At 38.1% G+C, this 19,891-nt stretch overlaps 2 protein-coding genes and 3 long non-coding RNA genes across 16 annotated transcripts in view; 3 read left to right on the top strand and 2 right to left on the bottom strand.

The window, feature by feature from the left end:
- Positions 1-367: 367 nt before the first annotated feature.
- On the bottom strand, positions 368-7,689 carry LOC147840107 (uncharacterized). 7 transcript variants are annotated; one of them, XR_015510799.1, is made up of 9 exons: positions 7,244-7,558; positions 6,342-6,588; positions 4,865-5,094; positions 3,495-4,196; positions 2,939-3,161; positions 2,375-2,607; positions 1,785-2,287; positions 958-1,746; positions 368-722 (listed from the first exon to the last, which is right to left on the bottom strand). XR_015510799.1 is itself a non-coding variant. In XM_087286415.1 (9 exons), exons 1-9 carry the CDS (start codon positions 7,476-7,478, stop codon positions 463-465), a joined length of 2,694 nt encoding a protein of 897 aa, XP_087142541.1. In that variant the 5' UTR covers positions 7,479-7,689; the 3' UTR covers positions 368-462. The 7 variants fall into 7 exon arrangements, 4 of the variants coding, with proteins under 4 accessions (XP_087142541.1, XP_087142543.1, XP_087142539.1 ...); XM_087286415.1 differs by having other exon boundaries at positions 958-1,184; positions 1,954-2,287; positions 6,342-6,591; positions 7,244-7,689; XM_087286417.1 differs by having other exon boundaries at positions 958-1,184; positions 1,954-2,287; positions 7,244-7,576.
- On the top strand, positions 973-4,486 carry LOC147840108 (uncharacterized). The gene is made up of 2 exons (XR_015510811.1): positions 973-1,060; positions 1,160-4,486. It is a non-coding gene; the product is annotated as an uncharacterized LOC147840108 (long non-coding RNA).
- Positions 7,334-16,805, top strand: LOC147833245 (uncharacterized). The gene is made up of 3 exons (XR_015510810.1): positions 7,334-7,385; positions 13,327-13,413; positions 13,513-16,805. It is a non-coding gene; the product is annotated as an uncharacterized LOC147833245 (long non-coding RNA).
- LOC147840106 (uncharacterized) lies at positions 12,711-19,860 on the bottom strand. Of its 6 annotated transcripts, none has more exons than XM_087286404.1 (9): positions 19,536-19,846; positions 18,638-18,887; positions 17,164-17,393; positions 15,643-16,515; positions 15,255-15,477; positions 14,691-14,923; positions 14,262-14,595; positions 13,311-13,537; positions 12,711-13,065 (listed from the first exon to the last, which is right to left on the bottom strand). In XM_087286404.1, the coding sequence occupies exons 1-9, from the start codon at positions 19,768-19,770 to the stop codon at positions 12,806-12,808; spliced, it is 2,865 nt and encodes a 954-aa protein (XP_087142530.1). In that variant the 5' UTR covers positions 19,771-19,846; the 3' UTR covers positions 12,711-12,805. The 6 variants fall into 6 exon arrangements, with proteins under 6 accessions (XP_087142530.1, XP_087142529.1, XP_087142532.1 ...); XM_087286403.1 differs by having other exon boundaries at positions 15,255-15,949; positions 16,115-16,515; XM_087286406.1 differs by having other exon boundaries at positions 18,638-18,884.
- The window catches only part of LOC147840105 (uncharacterized), a 9,331-nt gene continuing 9,065 nt past the window's right edge, over positions 19,626-19,891 (top strand). Inside the window, exon 1 of the long non-coding RNA XR_015510809.1 lies at positions 19,626-19,677. This is a non-coding gene — a long non-coding RNA (uncharacterized LOC147840105). The remainder of the gene's footprint in view (positions 19,678-19,891) is intronic.

Genomic DNA, 19,891 nt, shown 5'->3' with positions numbered 1-19,891 from the left:
TCACTGTAGTTATTTAGTACTTGACAAAACTACTGTTCGGAGGATTTCTGTACTCATGATACACACGCTCATTACAAATATGTTGTTCATTTTCATTTCAGAATAGTTTTAACAGATGATATTGATTAAATTAACCCAGAATGTTCTTTTAAATTCAGAACCAGACCCAAAGTGAGATAATGTTGTTTTATTGCCTCATTACAAGACTGAAAGCACTCATTTAAACGCAATGAGACCTGTATATAAAAGCTGAGTAAGCTATTTTACTCATGAGTAAGTATACTCTATATTTGTAATTATGCAGTAATTAAGTCTCCATAATCTTCTGGTTGAACTTTGTCAGCTGAAAAACTGGTCAGAAACACAATTGAAGCAAATCTTTCTTTATTTTTCTCACAATGCTCATGAACAGAAGACAAACAGACATGTCAACACCATATTTACATATTTACATACTGCATGTTACGTTAGATTAAGCTGCAAGATAGCTTCGTAGCAGGCTGTGCAGCAGGGTCTACACTCGTTCAATTCGCGAAGCTTTGCGAGGTCCAGATTCAACATCACCAGCTGGTTCAAGTAGTCCCTGCTTATCCACATGCGTCTCCTCTCCAACACAAACTCGAATGCTTCTTCCAGCTTCATGCGCTGGTGGATCATCAGATATGCCATAAAAAGCACGACGGACTGGTTTAAGCCCTCGCTGCAGTACAGCAACACCTTATCTGAGGAAATGCAGAAAAAAAGACGGTCAAAACAAACTCATTCAACTAACAACACAGCTGAAGTCACAATTATTCAGTTATTAGAACTATTATGTTGAGAAATGTGCTGAAAAAATCTGCTTTCTGTTAACAGAAATAACAGGAATATACAGGGGGGCTAATAACTCAGGGGGGCTAATAATTCTGCTTCAACTGCAGATGAATATTGCATGTGTGTGTGTGTGTCAACTCTTACTCTTTGTGTCACTCAGGGCCTTGTGTAGGAATTCTGCTGCTGGTGAAAATAACTGTGCTATGTTTGGCCAGCCCTGGACTCCGAGTCCTGAACGCACATTGTAGTAAGTGATGTTCTTCTTCTGGTAGTAGTCCTTCCATTCCTCTTCCTTTAAGGACAACGGCACAGCGTTCACAATGTGCGTGATGTTCATCTTTTTCAGTTTGGCTTTGTTCCTCGCTGTTTTCCTGCACAAGAACACAACAACATCATCAATTTCCCTTCACTTTCACTGACTGAAAAGCTGAATTTACGATGAAGAACACACAGCGCTCACTCTGGAGTTCTGTAAATCTACAAATGCTGAATTTAACAAAGTTTACAGGAGCTTGTTATTGTTTTAATAACGCAGATTTTTCTTGCAGATTTTGGCCACGTTGTAAAACAAATCCACAAACTAACAGTTTTCAGCATTTTGTGCTTTTTTTACTCCATCTGTCCTCAAATCTGTAGTCAAATAGTTTGAAGTAGTGTGGTCACGATACTGGGATTTCAGACTTTGATACGATACCTTGACAAACATCGATACCCTACTATATGATTTTCGATACTACAAGTTAAAAATATCGATATTTGGTACAAGTTTCGATACCAAGGAACGAGGAAGTAGTATGTCCCAAAGCTTGCATACTTTTAGGGTGTAGTATAAGTATGCGAATTGGGACGCAACAACTGACTGAGCACTGAGCGAACAAAAACCAGCCTCAGACAGTATTTTACCTGCCTGAATTTGAGGACTGAATTTGATTGCTGGTTCACAAGCGGAATAAAATGGCAGGGAGAAATACCCTAACCACAACAACATGATAAAACATGACTTAAAAACATTTACCCTGACTTTTAATGTCTGCAATAGATCTTTTAAAAACTCCATGACTGTGGGAATTAAGCCCGGGTGAAACCCTGCATCATTATTTGACTGTATGCTTTGCTGTTATATGTGTGTTGTAGACTTACTCGTCAGCTATGAAGACATTGGGCCAGACTTCACTGACAGGAGTCCAGTACTGGGAGGGTTTGACGATACGAAGGTACATTTGGGAAATGGTCTGAGGGTGGTTTATGTCGACCGATGAAAACTCCGGCATCAAACCCGGCTGTTGCTGCTGATTGTGGTGACAAGCGAAGACGACTAGCTGCGTCAGGAGGTCCCTGCTCATTCTGATGTTTTTACGGTTTATCATATGGCTAATGGCCTTCGTCAATGTTTTTCCATGGTATATCATCAGATATGGCACCACGAAAAAGCAGGCGTGCCTGCAACCCTGTTGATCCTGCACCAGCAGCTGATCTGAGAAAAGAAAGACACAAAACAATTGAACACACTAGAACATGATATTAATACACTGTGTGTGTGTGTGTGTGTGTGTGTTCTTACTCTCTGGGTTGCTCAGAATCTTGTGCATGAGTTCTGCCACTCGGTAGATATGGCAGCTAAAGTTAAACGGGTCATCGTCTCTTGAAAACACATTGTGGTAGGAGATGTTCATTGTCTCGTACAGCTTGGCCTGTTCCCTCCTCAATGCATCTTGATTTGCCAAAATGGGTAAAGTGTTCAGGACGTGTGTAATTCCTCTCCTCTTCAGTGCAACTCTGTCCATTGCCCTTTTCCTGCACAAGATCACAAACAACTTTAATCAGCTTTCTATACGGACTTACAATGCAGAAACATATACAGACTCAAAGGAAACCTCTTAAGTATCTTAAGTAACCTCTTACAATATATTCAGCTGAATTAACTCATTCATTTGTCACTAATCCAGCTCCACAATATATTTTATTTCCGGCAACAAAGGCTGGAATGTCAAATAGACAATGTGGAACAGGGAGAGCTTCTGAAGTAATCATTCTCTTGAAGTAACCTACCCAACACTGTCTCCATTACCCTATTAAAGCATCACATGGCTTTGTACTATACATCATGAATGTGTTGCAGACTTACCAGCTTCCAACGTAGAGGTTGTCGAAGACTTTACAGATGGAGACCCATCTCTTCCTGTTCTCCATTTGTTGCTTGTCCAGGTTGGAAATATTTTGGGTGAAATGCAAATGCAAGAGTGAAATCTTCTCTTCCATTTGAGGTTGTGGTTGAGGACCACTCAAGTCAGAGACACACAGCTCCCCTGAATCAACGGCCTTAGGTTCGGGTATATAACCGCTCGGACCTGGGACCGGATCTGGATAGGGCTTTAAAGCACACTTGTCCAGTTTGGAGTAGACTTCAGGGTCATGTATGCGTGAAATCATCGTGACTGGTTCAAGACCGTACGGCACAACATACATTTCCTCTGAATCAACGGCCTTAGGTTCGGGTATATAACCGCTCGGACCTGGGACCGGTTCTGGATCTGGCTTTAAAGCACACTTATCCAGTTTAAAGTAGACTTCAGGGTCGTGTATGTGTGAAATCATCGTGACTGGTTCAAGACCGTACGGCTCACAAACATACATTTCCTCTGAATCAACTGCCTTAGGTTCGGGTTTATAACCGCTCGGACCTGGGACCGGTTCTGGATAGGGCTTTAAAGCACACTTATCCAGTTTAAAGTAGACTTCAGGGTCGTGTATGTGTGAAATCATCGTGACTGGTTCAAGACCGTACGGCACAACATACATTTCCTCTGAATCAACGGCCTTAGGTTCGGGTTTATAACCGCTCGGACCTGGAACCGGTTCTGGATAGGGCTTTAAAGCACACTTATCCAGTTTGGAGTAGACTTCAGGGTGGTGTATGTGATAAATCTTCGTGACTGGTTCAAGACCGTACGGCTCAACATACATTTCCTCTGAATCAACTGCCTTAGGTTCGGGTCTATAACCGCTCGGACCTGGAACCGGTTCTAGATTGTCTAGTTTGGAGCAGGCTTCAGGGTCGTGTATGTGTGAAATCTTCGTGACTGGTTTAAGACCGTACGGCTCACAAACATACATTTCCTCTGAATCAACTGACTCCACTTCAGGGTCTGGTTTATCGGCAGCAGAGTTGCTTCTGTTCTTCGCTGCGTCACTTTCAATTAAGTGTCGCTGCTCAGCGAGGATTGTTAATTTCCTCAAGAAGTCTCTGCTTGGCCTGATAAATCTCTTGTGTGTCACCAGATCAATGGAGTCCTCTGGTGTTTTGTTGTGGTGTATCATCAAATATGCCAGGAAAAGTGTGGCGGAGCGGCTGACGCCCTGCAGGCAGCACACCAACACCTTATCTGCAGGAACAAAGAGAGAAAGATCAACACAAACGTATCGCTAGCACATTTAGCACTGTAGGACAGATGGAGAGATGGATAGATAAATACTGTCCCCACAAGGATAGTAAACCCACACATTTCTGACGAGGGAAGAATATTAATAATAAAAATGACTCTAAATGATTGAACTGGAGCTGTAAAAATGCAGAAATGTTTGGGTAAGTGCACTTTCTATAAAACATACTGAAATGCTCATCTGCAGAGTTATTGGAGGTTATTAATAAACTTTTATGACTTAAAGAAACAAATTGTACGTTAAGTTCTGTAGTGTGTGCGTGTGTGTGTGTGTGTGTGTGTGTGTGTGAGTGTGTGTGTGTGTGTGTAACAGCAGTTTCAGCTATTATTTTATATTACTGTAGTACCACAGAATCACCACAACAGATTAATTCTGTGAAGAACTTTACAATAGTTAGAGTTTAAAAACAGCACAGTATTTACTGCTATACACTATAGTACTCCTGAATTACTGTAGTATTTGTTTCATGCGCAGTATAAAAACCTTTACACCTATGAAATGTCCTCACAATTCCCAAAAAACAAACCAGCATTCGCTGAAAACAAACTCAACAATTTGGCAGTGTACAACACAATGTTGGTTCAGTTTGTGTGTGTAAGTGAACTCTTACTCTGTGGTTTGCTCAGGGCTGTATGAATGAAGTCTGCCGCTGGGAAAAAGTGTTTGGTGACATCAAACCATCCATCATCGTCTGCAGACAGTCTGAGGGAAGTGATGTTCATGTCTTTGTAAACCTTTTCCCATTCATTTTTGGATGTTTCATTCTCCAGCTCTGGTGCAGCGTTCAGGAGGTGTGTGATGTTCATCTCCTCCAGTCTGGCTGGGTCTCTGGCCGTCTTCCTGCAAAAGAACACAACAGCCTTGATTAGTCTTCATTAAAACACTCTTACTCTACAATTGTCCAGGAGTGCGTTTCCGAAAACCATCGTTAGCCAACTAAGGTCGCAAGTGTTGTGTCATTACAAACATCATTTGTTGATTTGACGTTTCCCAAATCTGTCATTCAACGAACATTCGCAAACTGAGTCGCAAACTTGTGCACTTGCAACTACACCTCTGGAGCTCTAGCTAGAAACCATTCCTGGCTGTGTTCTATTTTCAGTTATCCCCCCTATGCCCTATTCATTTAGAACATTCTAACATTTAAACTTGGAATTATTAAAAAAAGCATTAAGGTCATCTCTCTTAGCTGTAATTTGCTTTCAAAGTATTTTTACAGTTCAATTTTAGCGATCTTCATGTTTACAATTGCTCCCTACACAGTGCACTTTGAAAACATTGATGTCATTTTGAACACAACCAAAGCTAGTATATTTTTACTGTTATTGCTCCAAAGCTAGTGAACACAAAAAAACATAGCATACGTTAATGCTTTTAATTTAGAGTAGGTTATTTGTTAAGTATCTGTACTGTATATGACATGGGCCTGATGATTAGAACATTTCTGCAGTGTTTTACAAGTGTCAAAATCTAAAAGTAGACTTTAAAATAATAAAATAAAATATTCTTATTTTTATTATTAATAATAATGAAGTAGAATGTTTTTTTTCCTGATACATAATAAATATTAAATTTCATTTTTTAATAAATCACCTCATTATTTATTTATTTATATGCTTTATATATGAGATTAGAAGAGGTCTTCGCTTTTGTAAGTGATTTTATGTTTGAGAGTAGATAATGTAATGTTCTCTATAATATTTGTAATGGAAACACAGGCCCTATATGTGCCATTTGCATATATTTTTAATTAATATGAATAAGCAGTGCATGTTTTTATCAAAATTAATATTGCATTTGTTTCTGAAATGTGTGTGTGTGCAAAACAATATAATTTGCACAAAGAAATGATGAAGTAGCTCAGATTGCCCAATACAGTCTACAACTGTGCTGTGTTTGATTTGTCTTCATAAGGCTGCAGTATGTTATTACTATTAATTACTGTTTAATTGGTATTAAAGTCACCATGACATTTAAATTTGCTCTTATTTTTTAAACCATTACCATTATTTATTAAATCATGCACCGCACAACATTTGTTACTCATTTCAGGACCGCTTCAGATGTGATGTGTGTTGCAGACTTACACATTTCCTATGAAGACGTTGGGCCAGACCTCAGTGACCGGTGTCCACTTCAGAGCGCATTTTTCCAGGCGGTCCTGCAGGCGGGTAATGCGTTCAGGATCTCTGGGATTAGGGACATCAAGTAATTCTGGATTCAGCTGTGATGAGTCCCTGGTTTCTCTGTTTCTCCGAAACTTTGCCTTCACAGCCTTCCATGCCCTTCTGAAGAAAGACAACACACGGTTGCTCTTCTTCACTTTGGTCTTTCCTACTAACAGACAAAAACAAAGAAACAAGTTATTAAGACATGTCTGAAATGAGTATATGTACATAATAATAAGCACCTGTTAATAACAGTGTTTCACCAAAAAAGCCTCAAAAGTGACTGAATGTAGTTTGATAAAAACAATATCTGCAGTTTTGTTTGTTTGAATGTTTATATTGAAACTGTCTGTGATTTTGAAGGAAGGGTACAGTGTTAGTTTGGACCTAGCATGTTTAAACCTAACAAGGGCAAGACCATTACAGACATACTTATAAACACTATACTTAATACTATACTTAATATACTTAATACTATACTTAATATACTTTAAAATAAAACTAATACTATCGCTGTGCCTCTTTTGGGCCTTCATTCATATTCCTATACAAACATCAACATTTCTATAACAAGTTCAAGTTTGGGTTTCACAGATATAAAAATACACATGATTAATTAAAGATATTTCAAAATATAGTGAATAATTGACGTTTACATGTATTTTATCATCCATTAAGACAACCTACAGTCAATATATGTGTTCAAATGTGTTAACTAAACATATAAGACGCCCTGTAGTGAAGTTTATACAGCTCAGAGAGCCTGTGTTTGTATTTATGTGTGACAGTAATGTGTTTAAGATGCTCTTTTCGACATTTACCGTTAGGGCTGATGCTCCGGGCGGCAGCAGGAGAGGGGCCGAAGCCGCCCTCAGCCTGAGCCTGCCCGGCTACGCCATCTGCTGGATCTTGTAGATGTTCGACGTCCAGCGAGGCCGGCATCACGGCGTTTCTTCTAATTAGGTTAGTCATGATATTTGTTTTCTTACACACTGTGTTAAAAACGCGTCGACAAACTGTATGGATTTCTTCACTACGGTGAAACTCTGCGTCCATTTAGTCTACTCGACAATTTTCACACTAATGGCGTTTTTCGCTCGGTTACAGTCAGTAGAACTCAAATTCCGAACGCGCTCCATGGTTGCCACAGCAACGGAGTTACGTCATGGCGGAGACCCGCATTTTAAAAAATGCATCCATTCACTGATCGATCTGTCATCAAAATACATCATTACAGACGATTAATTTAGCGAGTTTTACATCACACTATAATACGAGATACACTTTAATGTTAAAGTCACCAAAGCAGCCGTTCTTAGTCCCAATTATTGTAATAATATATGTTTTCTGCTAACTTGTTAAAGCGCTAGCTACAATATGGTGCACCGAGTTGGATAATATGATAGGCTAATATTGCAGCATGCTAATTATATTTTTCCCTTTGAGAATTCTCTTTGATAATGTGATGTCGCACTGACTGTGTGTGAATTGACAGAATAATAATACACTTTGACCTGACTCATAAATTGTGTTTCAGATTGCTTTAATTGATGTTGGGTTATTAACCCTGGTAGATTAACGTACATTAGGTCCATAACATTTCAAGCCTCTGCTCAGGTTAATAATAACAGACTAAAATGTGAGATGTCTTGTTAAATATCATTTTAACTGAAGTGGAGAAGAGCTTCATTACTGCTCTTTGGTCTAAATCAGGGGTCACCAGCCTTTTGGAAACTGAGAGCTACTTCTTGGGTACTGATTAGTGTGAAGGGCTACTAGTTATTAAATAACACATTTTAATTTACTTTTAATTATATGTTATTATTATTAATAATAATAATATTGATCTTTGTGAAGACATTGATCATGTTAATGATTTCTCACAGTAGTTGTCAACAATGATTTAACAAGTTAGATAAATATCAATATGCAACACTTCATTTGTCTGAAATTGTTGAAAAAGTTCTTTTTTTTTTACACAGTATATAACTTAAAGTAATTTTCAAATTTACACCAATGCAAGTGTGATTTAAAAAGAATACCTATACAAATGTGTTGAGAATTAAATATGGTGTAAATTACAATTATACCTTGCTTGAAAATGCTTGACTGAGCTTATCCCAACCAGTTGTTCTGTTTAGAGCCAAACACTTTTCACACAGGGCTGGTTTTGGGTTGTGTTTTCCTCAGTCTCTGCGTTCGCTTGACTTTTGTCCACTCTGGTGCCTTGACTAGTCAACTTCTAGACAAAGTCTTGACTATTTTTTTTTTTTTTGTGTTTTTTCATTTATTTATTTTTTATTTATTTATTTAAACTTAAAATAACAAACAGGCATTTTCAACTTCCATTGTTAAACATATATAACATTATATCCAAGCAGCATATAATAAACAAAACAGTACAAACTAATAATAACATGAATAAACTCTGAATAATATAAAAGGAAATACATTACCTTCAGCTGGGTCAGTCCATACAAGTTGACAAGAGCTTAGAGAGCTTTAAGGCACCTTTTGTTTTTACCTGTTTGATAGATTTATATAAAATATTGAAATCATTTTAAATGCTTTGAAACAAGGAGAAACTTTAACAAATCTACATTTGTGGATAAAAGGTTTTGCTACAATCAACATATTATTACACAGAAATTTAATTTCCTTGTTTTTCATAAAAATGCCAAATTTCACAATGTGATAGTCAAACGCAGGTATTACATTTTTTTGTCATCAACCACTCAAACAATCTGTCCCAAAAGGATTTGACAATAGAACAACTATAAAAAAGATGTTCCTGAGATTCAATATCTTTCAAGCAGAAAATACAAGCATTACTGTCTAAATTAAATCTTATTCTAAGAAATTAGTTACATGGATAGATGTCATTAATTGTTTTGAAATGTACAGTTGAAGTCAGAATGATTCGCCCCCTTCGAATTTTTTTCTTTTTTTTTTTAAATTTCCCAATTTATGTTTAACAGAGCAATGAAATTTTCACAGTATGTCTGATAATATATTTTCTTCTGGAGAAAGTCTGTTTTGTTTTATTTTGGCAAGAAAAAAGCAGTTTTTAATTTTTTTAACACCATTTTAGGGGCAAAATTATTAGCCCCTTTAAGCTATATTTTTTCTCGAAAGTCTACAGAACAAACCATTGTTATACAATAACTTGCCTAATTACCCTAACCTGCCTAATTAACCTAATTAACCTAGTTAAGCCTTTAAATATCCCTTTAAGCTGTATAGACGTGTTTTGAAGAATATCTAGTCTAATATTATTTACTGTCTTCATGGCAAAGATAAAATAAATCAGTTATTGGAGATGATTTATTAAAACTATTATGATTAGAAATGTGTTGAAAAAAGCTCCTCACCATCAAACAGAAATTGGGGAAAAATGATCAAGTGGTGTAATAATTCAGGGAGGCTAATAATTCTGACTTCAACTGTACTTCTTTCATTTTAGGTAATTAGGGAAATGACAGGTATCTTTTTCTAATTTCAATTGTGTCCGCTTAAGAAAATCTCTCAGATAAACTTTTCTTTTACCAGGAAGAGGAAAATATTCTTTTGTCAGTAGTGATCTCAAGACCTTGTTGTTACATTTAATATCCAAAAATGAATAATTATTTATAACCAAATCAACTAGTGTAGGTGTTACAGAAGAGCATTGCACTATACCTTTAACTAAATACCTCAAAGCTACAGGAATAGCTTTGACAACCAAAGAGAATTCTCTATATGCACAATTAAAGTTGAATTTTAACTTAAAATGATCATAACTCAACATATTACCGTCATCATCCATTAAATGAATTACATTCCACACTCATTTGTCAAATCAGTCTTTAAAAAATGATTTCCTCTTATGTAAAATACACCTGTTATTCCAAATGATAACATTATGTGGAGTAAAATTGTGCTTGTACAACATTTTCCAATATTGTAACACTTTAAATGGCAATTTAGTAAGTCAAAATAGAAGTAAAGAAATTCCTCCCATTCTTTAAAAAATATGCAAAGGGATGCTAAATCATAAAGACGGTTCATATTTAACAAAGCTTTGTCTAAGTCTTGACTACTTCGGTTGATTAACATGGGAGCACTGTACAAATATGGCGGCGCTATTGACGCATGTTCAGCATCCGTATGCGATTTCTAGTGTATTTATATCTATGGTGTTTATCATCAAGGGCTGGGCCTTTTATTTTGAAGGCTCGTTGAACTTCTTAAGTATAATCTCAACTAGCCTAGTTCATATTATCGAGATTAAATGGAAAATCAATTTTAACTGCACCTGCTTTCAGAATACAACAACACATTGCATTAGTATGATCTGATTGTTGATTGAGGGACATATTTTACTCTGGAATGGTAGAAGAAGATGGTGTGGATTTGGAGGAGGAAGAAGAGGAAGATTATAGATCAGAAAACAGAAGGAAAGTTTAGAAATCTAATTAACTTATTAAAATGAGTTAAAGTAACATAAAAACATCTGTTGAAACTTGATTTACTTATTAAAATGAGTTAAAGTAACGTAAAAACATCTGTTGAAACTTGATTTACTTATTAAAATGAGTTAAAGTAACGTAAAAACATCTGTTGAAACTTGATTTACTTATTAAAATGAGTTAAAGTAACGTAAAAACATCTGTTGAAACCTGATTTACTTATTAAAATGAGTTAATGTAACACAAAACGTGTTGAAATCTAATTAACTTAATAAAATGAGTTAAAGTAACAAAAACATTTGCTGAAATCTGATTTACGTATTAAAATGAGTTAAAGTAACGTAAAAACATATCACACTTTAAAGAGAATTTTATATAACATCATGGTGTACACGACAGTCTCTGGACTTGCTTGCAAAACAATAATCACTTTCTGGCTATCGGATTGGCATGGTTATATATATATTGCGATCATGATTTTCGAAAGTTTTACATCGCTTGTAAACGTTTATTATTACCATTTGATGAGTCTCCCCATACAGTTTGATCTAGCACTTGGACCTGAAAGCCGCTTCGTGTGAAGTCACACTTAAGAAGCAGATAGAAGATTGGTGAAAACGTTGCCTGGTCTGATGAGACTCGACTTCTGCTGCAACGGTAGAGGGTCAGAGTTTGGCGTCCACAACAAGAAAGCATGGATATTGCTGACCATGTCCATCCCTTTATGATCACAGTGTCTCCATCTTCTGATGGCGACATCCAGCAGGATAACGCTCTATGTCATAAAGCGTGAATCATCTCAGACTGCTTTCTTGAACATGACAATGTTCACTCACTGTACTCAAATGGCCTCCACAGTCACCAGACTTCAATCCAATAGTGCAGCTTTGGGATGTTGTGGAACGGGAGACTCGCATCATGAACGTGCAGCCGACAAATCTGTTCTGTGTGATGCTATCATGCCAATATGGAGCAAAATCTCTGAGGAATATTTCCAGTACCTTGTTGAATCCATGGCACGAAGGATTAAGGCAGTTCTGAAGGCAAAAGGGGGTCCAACCCGGTACTAGTAAAGTGTACCTAATAAAGTGGCCGGTGTGTAATAAAATTTTAGAAATTTCTAGATATTAATATTTACTTTTAAAGACTCAATATGGACTTTGGAAAGGATACCGCATCATTGACATCTTATGTGTCAAACAGTGTTACAGGAGAGACTGACCTGAGTAACCTAATATAGTCTAAATCAGAGGTGTCCAAACTCGGTCCTGGAGGGCCGGTGTCCTGGAGAGTTTAGCTTCAAGTTACCCTAATCAAACACACCTGAAGCAGCTAATCAAGCTCTCACTACATATAATAGAAACGTCCAGGCAGGTGTGTCGGAGCAAATTGTAACTGAACTATGCAGGATAGTGGCCCTCCAGGACTGAGTTTGGACACCCCTGGTCTAAATGACTTCAGAAGCTCACTGTAGTTATTTAGTACTTGACAAAACTACTGTTCGGAGGATTTCTGTACTCATGATACACACGCTTATTACAAATATGTTGTTCATTTTCATTTCAGAATAGTTTTAACAGATGATATTGATTAAATTAACCCAGAATGTTCTTTAAAATTCAGAACCAGACCCAAAGTAAGATAATGTTGTTTTATTGCCTCATTACAAGACTGAGAGTTTAAACTAACTCATTTAAACGCAATGAGACCTGTATATAAAAGCTGAGTAAGCTATTTTACTCATGAGTAAGTATACTCTATATTTGTAATTATGCAGTAATTAAGTCTCCATAATCTTCTGGTTGAACTTTGTCAGCTGAAAAACTGGTCAGAAACACAATTGAAGCAAATCTTTCTTTATTTTTCTCACAATGCTCATGAACAGAAGACAAACAGACATGTCAACACCATATTTACATATTTACATACTGCATGTTACGTTAGATTAAGCTGCAAGATAGCTTCGTAGCAGGCTGTGCAGCAGGGTCTACACTCGTTCAATTTGCGAAGCTTTGCGAGGTCCAGATTCAACATCACCAGCTGGTTCAAGTAGTCCCTGCTTATCCACATGCGTCTCCTCTCCAACACAAACTCGAATGCTTCTTCCAGCTTCATGCGCTGGTGGATCATCAGATATGCCATAAAAAGCACGACAGACTGGTTTAAGCCCTCGCTGCAGTACAGCAACACCTTATCTGAGGAAATGCAGAAAAAAAGACGGTCAAAACAAACTCATTCAACTAACAACACAGCTGAAGTCACAATTATTCAGTTATTAGAACTATTATGTTGAGAAATGTGCTGAAAAAATCTGCTTTCTGTTAACAGAAATAACAGGAATATACAGGAATATACAGGGGGGCTAATAACTCAGGGGGGCTAATAATTCTGCTTCAACTGCAGATGAATATTGCATGTGTGTGTGTGTGTCAACTCTTACTCTTTGTGTCACTCAGGGCCTTGTGTAGGAATTCTGCTGCTGGTGAAAATAACTGTGCTATGTTTGGCCAGCCCTGGACTCCGAGTCCTGAACGCACATTGTAGTAAGTGATGTTCTTCTTCTGGTAGTAGCCCTTCCATTCCTCTTCCTTTAAGGACAACGGCACAGCGTTCACAATGTGCGTGATGTTCATCTTTTTCAGTTTGGCTTTGTTCCTCGCTGTTTTCCTGCACAAGAACACAACAACATCATCAATTTCCCTTCACTTTCACTGACTGAAAAGCTGAATTCACGATGAAGAACACACAGCGCTCACTCTGGAGTTCTGTAAATCTACAAATGCTGAATTTAACAAAGTTTACAGGAGCTTGGTATTTTTAATAACGCAGATTCTGAACAGTTTTCAGCATTTTGTGCTTTTTTTACTCCATCTGTCCTCAAATCTGTAGTCAAATAGTTTGAAGTAGTGTGGTCACGATACTGGGATTTCAGACTTTGATACGATACCTTGACAAACATCGATACACTACTATATGATTTTCGATACGAAGTTAAAAATATCGATATTTGGTACAAGTTTCGATACCAAGGAACGAGGAAGTAGTATGTCCCAAAGCTTGCATACTTTTAGGGTGTAGTATAAGTATGCGAATTGGGAAGCAACAACTGACTGAGCACTGAGCGAACAAAAACCAGCCTCAGACAGTATTTTACCAGCCTGAATTTGAGGACTGAATTTGAGTGCTGGTTGACAAGCGGAATAAAATGGCAGGGAGAAATACCCTAACCACAACAACATGATAAAACATGACTTAAAAACATTTACCCTGACTTTTAATGTCTGCAATAGATCTTTTAAAAACTCCATGACTGTGGGAATTAAGCCCGGGTGAAACCCTGCATCATTATTTGACTGTATGCTTTGCTGTTATATGTGTGTTGTAGACTTACTCGTCAGCTATGAAGACATTGGGCCAGACTTCACTGACAGGAGTCCAGTACTGGGAGGGTTTGACGATTTGAAGGTACATTTGGGAAATGGTCTGAGGGTGGTTTATGTCGATAGATGAAAACTCCGGCATCAAACCCGGCTGTTGCTGCTGATTGTGGTGACAAGCGAAGACGACTAGCTGCGTCAGGAGGTCCCTGCTCATTCTGATGTTTTTACGGTTTATCATATGGCTAATGGCCTTCGTCAATGTTTTTCCATGGTATATCATCAGATATGGCACCACGAAAAAGCAGGCGTGCCTGCAACCCTGTTGATCCTGCACCAGCAGCTGATCTGAGAAAAGAAAGACACAAAACAATTGAACACACTAGAACATGATATTAATACACTGTGTGTGTGTGTGTGTGTGTGTGTGTGTGTGTTCTTACTCTCTGGGTTGCTCAGAATCTTGTGCATGAGTTCTGCCACTCGGTAGATATGGCAGCTAAAGTCAAACGGGTCATCGTCTCTTGAAAACACGTTGTGGTAGGAGATGTTCATTGTCTCGTACAGCTTGGCCTGTTCCCTCCTCAATGCATCTTGATTTGCCAAAATGGGTAAAGTGTTCAGGACGTGTGTAATTCCTCTCCTCTTCAGTGCAACTCTGTCCATTGCCCTTTTCCTGCACAAGATCACAAACAACTTTAATCAGCTTTCTATACGGACTTACAATGCAGAAACATATACAGACTCAAAGTAAACCTCTTAAGTATCTTAAGTAACCTCTTACAATATATTCAGCTGAATTAACTCATTCATTTGTCACTAATCCAGCTCCACAATATATTTTATTTCCGGCAACAAAGGCTGGAATGTCAAATAGACAATGTGGAACAGGGAGAGCTTCTGAAGTAATCACTCTCTTGAAGTAACCTACCCAACACTGTCTCCATTACCCTATTAAAGCATCACATGGCTTTGTACTATACATCATGAATGTGTTGCAGACTTACCAGCTTCCAACGTAGAGGTTGTCGAAGACTTTACAGATGGAGACCCATCTCTTCCTGTTCTCCATTTGTTGCTTGTCCAGGTTGGAAATATTTTGGGTGAAATGCAAATGCAAGAGTGAAATCTTCTCTTCCATTTGAGGTTGTGGTTGAGGACCACTCAAGTCAGAGACACACAGCTCCCCTGAATCAACGGCCTTAGGTTCGGGTATATAACCGCTCGGACCTGTGACCAGTTCTGGATAGGGCTTTAAAGCACACTTGTCCAGTTTGGAGTAGACTTCAGGGTCGTGTATGTGTGAAATCATCGTGACTGGTTCAAGACCGTACGGCACAACATACAGTTCCTCTGAATCAACGGCCTTAGGTTCGGGTATATAACCGCTCGGACCTGGGACCGGTTCTGGATCTGGCTTTAAAGCACACTTATCCAGTTTAAAGTAGACTTCAGGGTCGTGTATGTGTGAAATCATCGTGACTGGTTCAAGACCGTACGGCTCACAAACATACATTTCCTCTGAATCAACTGCCTTAGGTTCGGGTTTATAACCGCTCGGACCTGGGACCAGTTCTGGATAGGGCTTTAAAGCACACTTATCCAGTTTAAAGTAGACTTCAGGGTCGTGTATGTGTGAAATCATCGTGACTGGTTCAAGACCGTACGGCTCACAAACATACATTTCCTCTGAATCAACTGCCTTAGGTACGGGTTTATAACCGCTCGGACCTGGAACCGGTTCTGGATAGGGCTTTAAAGCACACTTATCCAGTTTGGAGTAGACTTCAGGGTCGTGTATGTGATAAATCATCGTGACTGGTTCAAGACCGTACGGCTCAACATACATTTCCTCTGAATCAACTGCCTTAGGTTCGGGTCTATAACCGCTCGGACCTGGAACCGGTTCTAGATTGTCTAGTTTGGAGCAGGCTTCAGGGTTGTGTATGTGTGAAATCATCGTGACTGGTTTAAGACCGTACGGCTCACAAACATACATTTCCTCTGAATCAACTGACTCCACTTCAGGGTCTGGTTTATCGGCAGCAGAGTTGCTTCTGTTCTTCGCTGCGTCACTTTCAATTAAGTGTCGCTGCTCAGCGAGGATTGTTAATTTCCTCAAGAAGTCTCTGCTTGGCCTGATAAATCTCTTGTGTGTCACCAGATCAATGGAGTCCTCTGGTGTTTTGTTGTGGTGTATCATCAAATATGCCAGGAAAAGTGTGGCGGAGCGGCTGACGCCCTGCAGGCAGCACACCAACACCTTATCTGCAGGAACAAAGAGAGAAAGATCAACACAAACGTATCGCTAGCACATTTAGCACTGTAGGACAGATGGAGAGATGGATAGATAAATACTGTCCCCACAAGGATAGTAAACCCAGACATTTCTGACGAGGGAAGAAAATTAATAATAAAAATGACTCTAAATGATTGAACTGGAGCTGTAAAAATGCAGAAATGTTTGGGTAAGTGCACTTTCTATAAAACACACTGAAATACTCATCTGCAGAGTTATTGGAGGTTATTAATAAACTTTTAAGACTTAAAGAAACAAATTGTACGTTAAGTTCTGTATTGTATTTGTGTGTGTGTGTGTGTGTGTGTGTGTGTAACAGCAGTTTCAGCTATTATTTTATATTACTGTAGTACCACAGAATCACCACAACAGATTAATTCTGTGAAGAACTTTACAATAGTTAGAGTTTAAAAACAGCACAGTATTTACTGCTATACACTATAGTACTCCTGAATTACTGTAGTATTTGTTTCATGCACAGTATAAAAACCTTTACACCTATGAAATGTCCTCACAATTCCCAAAAAACAAACCAGCATTCGCTGAAAACAAACTCAACAATTTGGCAGTGTACAACACAATGTTGGTTCAGTTTGTGTGTGGAAGTGAACTCTTACTCTGTGGTTTGCTCAGGGCTGTATGAATGAAGTCTGCCGCTGGGAAAAAGTGTTTGGTGACATCAAACCATCCATCATCGTCTGCAGACAGTCTGAGGGAAGTGATGTTCATGTCTTTGTAAACCTTTTCCCATTCATTTTTGGATGTTTCATTCTCCAGCTCTGGTGCAGCGTTCAGGAGGTGTGTGATGTTCATCTCCTCCAGTCTGGCTGGGTCTCTGGCCGTCTTCCTGCAAAAGAACACAACAGCCTTGATTAGTCTTCATTAAAACACTCTTACTCTACAATTGTCCAGGGGTGCGTTTCCGAAAACCATCGTTAGCCAACTAAGGTCGCAAGTGTGTCATTACAAACGTCATTTGTTGATTTGACGTTTCCCAAATCTGTCATTCAACGAACATTCACAAACTGAGTCGCAAACTTGTGCACTTGCAACTACACCTCTGGAGCTGTAGCTAGAAACCGTTCCTGGCTGTGTTCTATTTTCAGTTATCCCCCCTATGCCCTATTCATTTAGAACATTCTAACATTTAAACTTGGAATTATTAAAAAAGCATTAAGGTCATCTCTCTTAGCTGTAATTTGCTTTCAAAGTATTTTTACAGTTTAGTTTTAGCGATCTTCATGTTTACAATTGCTCCCTTCACAGTGCACTTTGAAAACATTGATGTCATTTTGAACACAACCAAAGCTAGTATATTTTTACTGTTATTGCTCCAAAGCTAGTGAACACAAAAAAACATAGCATACGTTAATGCTTTTAATTTAGAGTAGGTTATTTGTTAAGTATCTGTACTGTATTTGACATGGGCCTGATGATTAGAACATTTCTGCAGTGTTTTACAAGTGTCAAAATCTAAAAGTAGACTTTAAAATAATAAAATAACAAATATTCTTATTTTTATTATTAATAATAATGAAGTAGAATGTTTTTTTTCCTGATACATAATAAATATTAAATTTCCTTTGTTAATAAATCACCTCATTATTTATTTATTTATATGATTTATATATGAGATTAGAATAGGTCTTCGCTTTTGTAAGTGATTTTATGTTTGAGAGTAGATAATGTAATGTTTTCTATAATATTTGTAATGGAAACACAGGCCCTATATGTGCCATTTGCATATATTTTTAATTAATATGAATAAGCAGTGCATGTTTTTATCAAAATTAATATTGCATTTGTTTCTGAAATGTGTGTGTGTGCAAAACAATATAATTTGCACAAAGAAATGATGAAGTAGCTCAGATTGCCCAATACAGTCTACAACTGCGCTGTGTTTGATTTGTCTTCATAAGGCTGCAGTATGTTTTACTTTTAATTACTGTTTAATTGGTATTAAAGTCACCATGACATTTAAATTTGCTCTTATTTTTTAAACCATTACCATTATTTATTAAATCATGCACCGCACAACATTTGTTACTTATTTCAGGACCGCTTCAGATGTGATGTGTGTTGCAGACTTACACATTTCCTATGAAGACGTTGGGCCAGACCTCAGTGACCGGTGTCCACTTCAGAGCGCATTTTTCCAGGCGGTCCTGCAGGCGGGTAATGCGTTCAGGATCTCTGGGATTAGGGACATCAAGTAATTCTGGATTCGGCTGTGATGAGTCCCTGGTTTCTCTGTTTCTCCGAAACTTTGCCTTCACAGCCTTCCATGCCCTTCTGAAGAAAGACAACACACGGTTGCTCTTCTTCACTTTGGTCTTTCCTACTAACAGACAAAAACAAAGAAACAAGTTATTAAGACATGTCTGAAATGAGTATATGTACATAATAATAAGCACCTGTTAATAACAGTGTTTCACCAAAAAAGCCTCAAAAGTGACTGAATGTAGTTTGATAAAAACAATATCTGCAGTTTTGTTTGTTTGAATGTTTATATTGAAACTGTCTGTGATTTTGAAGGAAGGGTACAGTGTTAGTTTGGACCTAGCATGTTTAAACCTAACAAAGGCAAGACCATTACAGACATACTTATAAACACTATACTTAATACTATACTTAATATACTTAATACTATACTTAATATACTTTAAAATAAAGCTAGTACTATCGCTGTGCCTTTTTTGGGCCTTCATATTCCTATACAAACATCAACATTTTTATAACAAGTTCAAGTTTGGGTTTCACAGATTTAAAAATACACATGATTAATTAAAGATATTTCCAAATATAGTGAATAATTGACATTTACATGTATTTTATCATCCATTAAGACGACCTACAGTCTATATATGTGTTCAAATATGTTAACTAAACATATAAGACGCCCTGTAGTGAAGTTTATACAGCTCAGAGAGTCTGTGTTTGTATGTATGTGTGACAGTAATGTGTTTAAGATGCTCTTTTCGACATTTACCGTTAGGGCTGATGCTCCGGGCGGCAGCAGGAGAGGGGCCGAAGCCGCCCTCAGCCTGAGCCTGCCCGGCTACGCCATCTGCTGGATCTTGTAGATGTTCGACGTCCAGCGAGGCCGGCATCACGGCGTTTCTTCTAATCAGGTTAGTCATGATATTTGTTTTCTTACACACTGTGTTAAAAACGCGTCGACAAACTTTACGGATTTCTTCACTACGGTGAAACTCTGCGTCCATTTAGTCTACTCGATAATTTTCACACTAATGGCGTTTTTCGCTCGGTTACAGTCAGTAGAACTCAAATTCCGAACGCGCTCCATGGTTGCCACAGCAACGGAGTTACGTCATGGCGGAGACC

This window comes from Danio rerio, chromosome 16 (assembly GCF_052040795.2).
Source record: "Danio rerio strain M-AB ecotype USA chromosome 16, GRCz13ab, whole genome shotgun sequence".
Lineage (NCBI taxonomy): Eukaryota > Metazoa > Chordata > Actinopteri > Cypriniformes > Danionidae > Danio > Danio rerio.
This window is presented reverse-complemented; position numbering and strand designations above follow the sequence as displayed.